Source organism: Malaya genurostris, chromosome 2 (assembly GCF_030247185.1).
Source record: "Malaya genurostris strain Urasoe2022 chromosome 2, Malgen_1.1, whole genome shotgun sequence".
Classification (NCBI taxonomy): domain Eukaryota; kingdom Metazoa; phylum Arthropoda; class Insecta; order Diptera; family Culicidae; genus Malaya; species Malaya genurostris.
In genome coordinates this window covers 274,860,811-274,871,701 of record NC_080571.1, presented here as the reverse complement: position 1 = coordinate 274,871,701, position 10,891 = coordinate 274,860,811, and the positions used below count along the sequence as shown (strand labels likewise).

Here is a 10,891-nt window from a genome sequence, read left to right as displayed (position 1 = left end):
TTCGGAGCATTTCTCCAGCTAAAATTATTCCTAAAAATGTCATCCACTCAGAAAGGGTATCAATGAGGCAATCTTCGTTGTGTGCTTTTCCACTCAGTCACAGTTTCGCACAAAAAAATGGTAGCCAATTTAATCTAACAAATCTGGTTCCCACTAGCGATAAGACTAACCAATAAACTTTCCATTGAACGATCGTAAAAAAAAATCGAACACATGACCCAGATTAGCAGATAACTGATGTGATTTGTGCAATAACGGGTAAAAATGTCGAAGAATGTTAATCCATCCATCACCAACTTTACGTCAACAAAGTCTTACACCTTTACGCAGTTTTGATTGACGACTGCAGCGGTCAACTTATCAATCAGGCTAATCTGAAATGTCGGCTGAAGTGATTTATACGAGCTCCGATGACTTATCAGTGGGGACTGAAAATTTATGCTCACTCACTGAATTTGTAGAAGAAATTTAACAGCTAGTAGAATTTATTAGACTATCTTAAATTACAATAACTAACACGGAATTGATCATTTGATTTGAACTAACGCACTGCTGAGTATGAGCATTCGGTTGATTTGCTTTATTAGTAGCCATAGTACATTTACGATCACACACACACACACACGATGGAGATTTGAACTAAATGAATTTGATGATTGGAATTCCGACGATTTAAAACATCTTCAGTACGATGATCAATGCAGCAAGTAGGGTGGCGATCGACAAGGTTAAGCCACTAGCGCTATTGCATCCGTTCCAATCACAGATTCGGCATTGTCCTGCGGGAGGTATACCACCATTTAGATTGCTGCAGGTAGTTGCCTCATCAGTGGCAAATGTTGTGCAACCTCGACGTGTGCCTGTGAGTACAACAATAGTTAGCAGGATAATTTTTTCATATGACATATGACACAACTTACCAGTAGTAGTAAGTATGAAGCATCGTTGCAAGGATTGTGTCTGCCGCTTTCTTCGTCCTATTGGTGGAGGTGTGATGATAGGCCCTTCGGGGCCGGGAGCCGTAGTTGTAGTTGGAGCTGGAGTTGGAGCGATCTCCGTCGTAGTAGGTAATGGAACTGTTGGTGGTGTTATGATCGGACCATCTGTGTTGGGGGGTGCAACTGTTGTAGTTCCATCGGTTACAGGGCACGTTATTTGAGGCACGGATGTATCGAACGGATCGGGACAATTTTCACACTGGAAGCACGTAAGCTGGGCACGACCTTTTGAAACACAATAAATCGATTATATATTTTTCAACACAAACTATTCTAATTAACGCATAAAGCTTCACAGCTTTTCACACACCTTCCAACGCCAATCCTACTAACAGTAATCCAATCCACAGCTTCATGTTCGCAATTTTTGAAAAAAAAAATCACCAGTAGTGTATTGATGAAGTTATGACCTCTTCGGCGAACGATTTAAAACTGTTACCGATAGCTTTCCTGCTATCTAATTTATATATCGATGATATGAAGGATTTGTAATCGAAGCTCCGATCGAAGATAAAAAAAGGTTAGATGTATGCGGTTAAAAATATTTTCACCAGTAACACATTCTGTTTGCTACATAAATCCCCGGCTGAGGGAAAACGATATTAGCAAGCCGTTAGTGTTGGTTTGTCGTTCTTTGATAATGACTGAATACCACTCGAAATTAGTGCAGTACAGTACAAAACATGCTCGGTACAGTTCACCACCTTTATAAATTGAACCCGTTAGCGTGATTCACTTTGCCCAGGTGATGACAGAAGATTACTGGTTGTTGATAATTGAAATATTTGGAAAAAAAGTCAGGTTCCTGTAAATCGACGATAACCTTTCACTACAATCTAAAGGTAGTAAAAGTTCAATCTAAATAAATCTCTCAGAAGTCATTTCCATGCAAATAAACAAAACTGTTAGAACTCCGAGTTTTGGAATGCGCTTGACACCTTAAAAGTTTACTAATGATGAATAAGTGTGGCATCAATTTTGTTTTGGAACCTTACCCAAGTAACAATTCGAATTCCTTATGGTTTTGATTATAATTTATATGAGTTTTGTAATTGATTTTTCAATCACTACCTGTTTTATGACAACTATAATAAGTGTCTCTTTTGAAAAGTAATATAATAGTATTCAAAGCTAACTGAACTAAAAATAAAACAATTTGTACTAGAATAAAAGCATGTAAACGCTCTTAATATTGCTTTCAAACAATTTCCTCAAAACATTATTGTCATTTAAATTCTTTCATAAATCTAGTTTTGTGTGTGTGCGTGTTCATTGGATGATGATCACTCAGAGTAAATTTGAGGGTTCTAAAGAACATTTATGGCACATTTGTTGTGGGCTATTTGATTTATTGCTTCTTAGGTTAAGTGTAACTTGGATTGAAGTAAATTTCATGGCCGCCATTATGATGTTCTTTGCCGTAGCCTTTATTGACATCAAATAAACTTCGAATTTGCAAAAACGAGGAAATATGATGGACTTTCATGATTCATTTTCAGAACGTATGCACAAGTTTTAACGCCACGAAATAGTTTTATACAAAAATGACGGCAAATCACAGAAAATAATTTTCATAAATTATGACGACTGTCGCACAAACCGCATTTATTGCAAGGCGATTAGTTATAATGCTTATTTTTATCCATACATTCACGATAAAAAATAAAAGCGCATGAAGTTTCTACGATCGGAAAAAGCCTCAAACTCACACACACATAGTCAAGAAAAATATTATCAAAATGACAGTTTATTCATAGCGGAATTCATTCCATCCGAACAAATTTACTGTTGATCGTAAAGCTGGTTTCAAAATTTTCTTGAATTTGGAGTTTTAACGCAGGTTTATGCTGGTGCTTCACGTTGTTTTATAAATCTTATGAAGAATGGTCCACATGACAGGAACATGCTCTTATAGAGGTTTTTAGTAGGCTTTCGTGGAATCTAAAGTTTTAATGCAAGATTTATTAAGAAGCATTGAAAACAGCTACAAGTATTTATTAATATTAAAAATGTTACTTGGGTAGTGTTCCCGACATTATATTCCTTTTGCGAAATTGGGCCTTTCTGTTTCAACAGACTTCGAAGACGGTTCATAGCGTACATAATCATTGCATGGCTAGTATGTACTACAATCTTATTGACACTAAGAATTCTTACAGATCAGGACTCGAACATACGACAACTGGCTTATAAAGCCTGTGCCTTGTGCATTGAACCACCAACCCGGGCATCAGACGAAACAGATTCCAAAAACGCACACCGACTATCTATCTTTTCGGTAAGTTTAAAACCCGGGTAGAAGTGATTTACAAACCAATACCAAATTCTGTTATTAAAATCGAATTAGTGCAGTACAGTACAAAACATGCTCGGTACAGTTCACCACCTTTATAAATTGAACCCGTTAGCGTGATTCACTTTGCCCAGGTGATGACAGAAGATTACTGGTTGTTGATAATTGAAATATTTGGAAAAAAAGTCAGGTTCCTGTAAATCGACGATAACCTTTCACTACAATCTAAAGGTAGTAAAAGTTCAATCTAAATAAATCTCTCAGAAGTCATTTCCAAGCAAATAAACAAAACTGTTAGAACTCCGAGTTTTGGAATGCGCTTGACACCTTAAAAGTTTACTAATGATGAATAAGTGTGGCATCAATTTTGTTTTGGAACCTTACCCAAGTAACAATTCGAATTCCTTATGGTTTTGATTATAATTTATATGAGTTTTGTAATTGATTTTTCAATCACTACCTGTTTTATGACAACTATAATAAGTGTCTCTTTTGAAAAGTAATATAATAGTATTCAAAGCTAACTGAACTAAAAATAAAACAATTTGTACTAGAATAAAAGCATGTAAACGCTCTTAATATTGCTTTCAAACAATTTCTTCAAAACATTATTGTCATTTAAATTCATTCATAAATCTAGTTTTGTGTGTGTGCGTGTTCATTGGATGATGATCACTCAGAGTAAATTTGAGGGTTCTAAAGAACATTTATGGCACATTTGTTGTGGGCTATTTGATTTATTGCTTCTTAGGTTAAGTGTAACTTGGATTGAAGTAAATTTCATGGCCGCCATTATGATGTTCTTTGCCGTAGCCTTTATTGACATCAAATAAACTTCGAATTTGCAAAAACGAGGAAATATGATGGACTTTCATGATTCATTTTCAGAACGTATGCACAAGTTTTAACGCCACAAAATAGTTTTATACAAAAATGACGGCAAATCACAGAAAATAATTTTCATAAATTATGACGACTGTCGCACAAACCGCATTTATTGCAAGGCGATTAGTTATAATGCTTATTTTTATCCATACATTCACGATAAAAAATAAAAGCGCATGAAGTTTCTACGATCGGAAAAAGCCTCAAACTCACACACACATAGTCAAGAAAAATATTATCAAAATGACAGTTTATTCATAGCGGAATTCATTCCATCCGAACAAATTTACTGTTGATCGTAAAGCTGGTTTCAAAATTTTCTTGAATTTGGAGTTTTAACGCAGGTTTATGCTGGTGCTTCACTTTGTTTTATAAATCTTATGAAGAATGGTCCACATGACAGGAACATGCTCTTATAGAGGTTTTTAGTAGGCTTTCGTGGAATCTAAAGTTTTAATGCAAGATTTATTAAGAAGCATTGAAAACAGCTACAAGTATTTATTAATATTAAAAATGTTACTTGGGTAGTGTTCCCGACATTATATTCCTTTTGCGAAATTGGGCCTTTCTGTTTCAACAGACTTCGAAGACGGTTCATAGCGTACATAATCATTGCATGGCTAGTATGTACTACAATCTTATTGACACTAAGAATTCTTACAGATCGGGACTCGAACATACGACAACTGGCTTATAAAGCCTGTGCCTTGTGCATTGAACCACCAACCCGGGCATCAGACGAAACAGATTCCAAAAACGCACACCGACTATCTATCTTTTCGGTAAGTTTAAAACCCGGGTAGAAGTGATTTACAAACCAATACCAAATTCTGTTATTAAAATCGAACATTTCAATGGTAGAAATTAACATTATTTAGTTTGAAATAAGAGTTAAAATATCAAAAATTATAACAAGCCTGCATGAGAAAATAGCAATAAAATAAAAAATTCTGTCATTGTAACATCAAACCAAGAACAAAATATTTATAGAAGATGATTTTGTTAATTATTTTATGTTCTAGCATTTAGAATAGAGTAATATCTTAAGTATTTCTCTTATCTGATTCTGATGCAGTTTATTCAATGGTATTTTATTTGAAGATAGAACTACTGGATCAATTTACTTAATGAAATTGAAATAGCTCATCAATAACGAAATAAGATATTATAACTAATTTTGATGTTGAACAGATATTGTACAATGTCTTGATCCCTTGATGAAATATCACGAAAATATCAAGTATCGCTATGACAACACAGAAACATCAAGCCAAGATATGATTGTAAAATTTGTTATTATTTTGACCTTTGTTTGCTATTTACACCTACCCTACACACGGAACGACCGAAATTAGCTTTGCGCCTAATTCGTATTACTGTTTTTGAATTAGTTGATTTTAACAACAAAATTTTAAAAATAACTATGAAATTAGTTAAAATTTGCTGAAAAAAACTCTTATTTTTAGAGAATGTGTTTAGTTGGCGAATACCCTGGACACAAACCAGCAATATTTCAATCCAACACGAAATTCTCATTTACAACTAATTTTGTTATTAAAATCAGAAAATTTGTTTCTATTTATCTATCACCATCTTTACTGAAGGACAGCACAAAAAAACAAAAATGAAATTGGTTTAATTAACAAGTTTATTAGCCAAAAAATTATGAGAAGTGTCAAAGCAAAACAATCCATTAAAAAGCTAAAAGGGATAGTCTGAAATTGCTTGCGAATTGTTTTGAAGTTTTTCACATGTGTTACGATATATCCATATATAAATTACTAAACCGATGTGTAAAAATAACGTAAACTCTTAGTAGAAAGTGGATTTATTCAGAATGTGTGCGCATTTGAAATGATTGTGTGTGATAATGTTTTTACGTTGAGCAGTGAAGTGAGTTTCGAATGTTGCACTTCAATTGTATATGTCAAATGATGTTTTTTGTATCTTCCAACCTTCCGGGCTACGTCGTCTGGTGTACTACTTGTATTCGGTTTTGTTTTCCGAGTGCTAAAAGTTTTCAGTGAGAGAGTCGATTTCGCGAAGTCGAATGAAGAAAACAGCGATTTAGAAAAAAAATTCAAAAAGAAGTTTATTTTCCGTTTATGTCTTTTTCTCCAAAACAAAATCGTATTTATAGCTACCATTATAGAAAAGACAACCGCGAGTGAAATTTTTCGGTAGTAGTGTGCCATCTAGTGGCTAGTAGTCATTACGGTGTTGACTTTTTTTTCGGTGACAGTGCCTGGAGTGTGCCTTAAGTAAGAAATGACAGCACGTCAAATAGGTGAATTCAACTAAAAAAAAAGGTTATTTCAACTAAAATTTTACTATTATTAAGGGAATGAGAATTAAAAAATCTAAATTAACAAAAGTAGGATTTTTTTAGTTGTCTCAAAAAATAACTAACTAAAATCAGAAAAACAACTAATTTTTTCGCCAAAATGCTGATTTCGGTCTTTCCGTGCATAAACTCAAAAATCGTTTCTTTGGAAAAAATAAAAAGCTTAAAAATTCGTAGAATGCCGTAAACATATTTTACAGTCTATTACACAAGAGCGTGGTCACGATTACTCGCGATCGGCATGGTGTGATATTTTGTTTTTAACACAGAGGGCAGTAGTGTCCTTGATGCAATACGAGAATAAATCAGCTGACTATTGTTTACAATTCGATTTCAGCATTTTTCCAAAATGAGTACCGCGTACGCTACGCGCTTCGAAGCAGTTTTTTTTTGTGCTCGCACTCGAAAGGTCCCAAAATGACCCGAGCTACCGCGACGAAATATGTACATGAAAAAGTCGAAACAGTTTGTGAGTAAGTGGGTGTATCGTTTTAAAGCGATAAAAAATCTCGACGACTTTCCAAATCGCGGCATTGTTGGTGTATTGTCGGAAAAAGACGAAACAGTGATTTGGGACCTGTTTTTGAAGAATCCAATATTTAACTTTACGCAAAGGTGCTTCAAAATTGACCAAAAATGGTTTAAATATACCGTACGGAACTGTTCGCAGACATTTGATCGCAAATAATTTGAAATTTCGAAGTACTTTGCAAAAACCGATGTTGAGTGAAAAACATGTGCAAAAACGTCTTGAATGAACCATGGTGTCGTGACCTTGGATTGGCCCTCTTAGTCGCCCGATACCAATCCAATTGAGAACGTTTGGGCTCAAATGAAGATGAAGCTTGGGGAACCACACAATTTGAAGCAGCTTGTTCGCCGAATTCACAAATTTGGAGATAGCTTTCAGAAGAATACGCGCAAAATCTCGCTCAAAGTATGCTTCGAAGGTGTCAAGTCATTGTTAACACTGAAGGGGATTGGACTTGCTATTAATGTATTTGCATGCAAGTTATTGATCTAATAAAAAAATATTCAAAAGTATTTTCAGGTTGAGTCTTATCATTTTCTCACAACAGTGACCACGCTCTTATGTAACAGACTGTATGTATGTTAATAATTACGATTGTGTATGTTTGTGTGGCTTTTTATTAAGCATAGATGAACAAAAAAAATTAACTCTTCGCTTGTCTGGATTTTTTAGATTCTAAACGATTTTCTATATTGATTAGCAGTAATCTGTTGCCGTAATAATTCATCAATAATGTGTAATCGTAAGAACGAGTCGCTCTCGATTCTTATTCACAATACAAATGTTTCAGTTTTCGTGTGAATTTTCGATGAACATTGAATACATGAATCAAGATCACAGACACTGTTCGCATTTGGAGTTTTTCAAACGGAGTCCCAATGAATCCAATTGGTTTGAGAGAATTAGGAGAATCATGGTGTTACTTGCTTGTTTTCCAAAAAAATCCTGCAATCTCTGGACGTCGTTCCATTGGAATTTCTGCTCCAAAGTGCCAATCCAGAGCAATCCACACCATTAGTGTTTTTCAATTAAAAACGCTAATAGATTCGCGCACGTCGTATACTCCTTCAAAACCACCGTCCCTGTAAGGAAAATCCGATTAGTTTTATTATTAGTGTCTGTAGGTAACGATTTTTACTAACTTAGAATCAAATGAAAGGTCTTGTAGTCGCATAGTTCCTGCTGTTGACTTTTATCCTCATCGAACTTCCTGTTCTGAGAAAACGGGGAGAAATGAGAATTCGATTTGCTCATTTACCACTTAATCGGTTTCCACAAACATAAACACAACTAAAGAGCCCTACAGTCCCACAGTTTGCTATCGAATTCTATTTGAGTTTGACTTCCTTGCCTCGGTATCTTAGAGCTAAGACAGTGTGCCTAATTAAATATATCGTTGAATAAAAAAAAAGAGTCCAGCTTCCAGTTCTGGAGCAACGAGGTAAAATGTGCAAACTATGAAAGTGCGCTCGATTTTCCCAGAAACCGCACCACACCGATTTCCACAATCTTAGGTAAAAGGTCTATATATGACGCTGGACAAACGATCAATATTTTTTTCAACTTGCCGAAAACTCTGGAACTGTTCAGATCTGGACTGTTAATTACCAACAAATTTGAATTCAGGTATCCCGGGTCTCAGTTCTCGGTTCCAGCAGTACCGGAGTTAGGTATCAAAATCACTCAAAAGAAACTCACTTCATTCAGACTCAAAAGAACTCAAGGACTTATGGTCTCATATGCCGCTATTGAATTAAATCCGGATCCGACTTCCGGTTTCTGTATTACAGGGTGAAGTGGGTTTAAAATTTCAAGCTATCATTTAAAGGGATGATGCAAAAAAAAACGTCTTTTTTCTAAATTTGGTGCCAATTTGTGGATTATGATATTTTGCGGTCAAATGCACCGATTTCAGTTGTACTGGTTCTCAGTTCCCAGTTCCGGAAATTGTGGTCAAGATTTCAAAACGAAAGTCACTTCACTTTCTCAGAGATGGTTGAACCGATTTTCACCAACTTAGGCTCACATGAAATATCCTATGGGACCATAAACTGTTTTTGATTGTTATTCGGTTCCGGAATTAGAGGGAGAAGCGTGTTAAAAGTTTTATAGCGTCATGTCTCAAAATAGTAGATCTTGCTTAAGACATAGTTTATGTTAATTGCTAGCCAAACTAACGTTCTTGGTTTTATTCAAGAGTCAATTAAAAGTGCTTCAAGTGAAATATGAGACAGTCATCATTACACCTCTAGGAGGATTGACGTTTCGTCTTCAACTCGTCTGTGTTAACTGTTAACTGTTGAACTGTTATGCTATCTAGCAGTTCAACATAAACTGCCCAGCAGACTTAAAATTTCTGCTATTTGAAGAACCATTTTTGTTTCACACTGAAGTGCATTGCCTTTACTGTTGTGCCGAACAAAAACGAGCTTCGACTGGCGGATTCAGGTTTGGTAACTTTGGGGTAACGATTAAATGATGTTTTGAAATTTTAAACCCGCTTCATTCTCTAATTCCGAAGCCGAAAGTCGGATCTGGATTTAATTTAATGGCAACCTATGAGACCACAAAACCTTTCATTTGAGCCTAAGTTGGTAAAAATCGGACGAGCCATCTCGAGGAAAACGAAGTGAATTCCTTTTTTAAAGTTTTTGACCACTATTCCCGATACCTCTGGAACCAAGAACTGAGAACTTTCAGAAATATGCGACTAGTTGAAAGGACTTTGATCGTTTTTGTATGTATAACAGTTCGGCTGAAAAGTTCGTATCGTTTAATAGAAACACACATTTTTTTGCCAAAATTCGTTTTTATTATTCAACATAATTGCCATCAGAGGCGATACAGCGATTATAGCGATCTTCCAACTTTTCGATACCATTTTTATACTACGATTTGTCCTTTGCCTCAAAATAGGCCTCAGTTTCAGCGATTACCTCTTCATTGCTTCTAATTTTTTTACCAGCGAGCATTCTCTTGAGGTCTGAGAACAGGAAAAAGTCACTGGGGGCCAAATCTGGAGAATACGGTGGATGAGGGAGCAATTCGTTCAATTTTAGCATGGTTTTCATCGACTTGTGACACGGTGCATTGTCTTGATGAAACAAAACTTTTTTCTTCTTCGAATGAGGCCGTTTTTTTTTTTTAATTTCGTCCTTCAAACGCTCTAATAACGCTATATAATAGTCACTGTTGATGGTTTTTCCCTTTTCAAGGTAGTCGATGAAAATTATACCATGCGAATCCCAAAATACAGACGCCATAACCTTACCGGCCGATTGTTGAGTCTTTCCACGCTTTGGGTTCGGTTCATCGCGTGCAGTCCATTCAACTGACTGTCGATTGGACTCCGGAGTGAAGTGATGGAGCCATGTTTCGTCCATTGTTATATATCGACGGAAAAAATCGGTTTTATTTAGATATAACAGCTCCAAACACTGCTCAGAATCATCAATTCGTTGTTGTTTTTGATCGATTGTGAGCTCACGCGGCACCCATTTTGCACAAAGCTTTCTCATATCCAAATATTCGTGAATAATGTGTCCAACACGTTCCTTTAATATCTTTAGGGTGTCAGCTATCTCGATCAACTTCACTTTACGGTCATTGAAAATCATTTTGTGGATTCTTTTTCACGTTTTCATCGGTAACAGCCTCTTTTGGACGTCCACTGCGTTCATCGTCTTCGGTGCTCATATGACCAGTACGAAATTTTGCAAACCACTTACGAATTGTTGCTTCGCCCGGTGCAGCGTCTGGATAACACTCATCAAGCCATTTTTTGGTACACTTTTTTTCATCAAAAAGTAGTGTTTCATCAACACACGAAATTCGTTTTT

At 35.8% G+C, this 10,891-nt stretch overlaps 1 protein-coding gene across 1 annotated transcript; it reads right to left on the bottom strand.

Annotated features, from left to right (window-relative positions):
* Positions 1 to 467: 467 nt before the first annotated feature.
* LOC131427019 (uncharacterized) lies at positions 468 to 1,424 on the bottom strand. Its single transcript, XM_058589891.1, has 3 exons — positions 1,309 to 1,424; positions 921 to 1,223; positions 468 to 860 (listed from the first exon to the last, which is right to left on the bottom strand). The coding sequence occupies exons 1-3, from the start codon at positions 1,352 to 1,354 to the stop codon at positions 673 to 675; spliced, it is 537 nt and encodes a 178-aa protein (XP_058445874.1). The 5' UTR covers positions 1,355 to 1,424; the 3' UTR covers positions 468 to 672.
* Positions 1,425 to 10,891: the final 9,467 nt, after the last annotated feature.

What these genes read in the sequence shown, in the direction of transcription:
- LOC131427019 (XM_058589891.1), bottom strand. Translation starts at nt 1,354, where the DNA reads ATGAAGCTGTGGATTGGATTACTGTTAGTAGGATTGGCGTTGGAAG. An exon ending in AGTAGGATTGGCGTTGGAAG is followed by an intron (nt 1,224 to 1,308) that starts GTGTGTGAAAAG and finishes GTGTTTCAAAAG; the next exon opens with GTCGTGCCCAGCTTACGTGC. An exon ending in CTTCATACTTACTACTACTG is followed by an intron (nt 861 to 920) that starts GTAAGTTGTGTC and finishes TTGTACTCACAG; the next exon opens with GCACACGTCGAGGTTGCACA.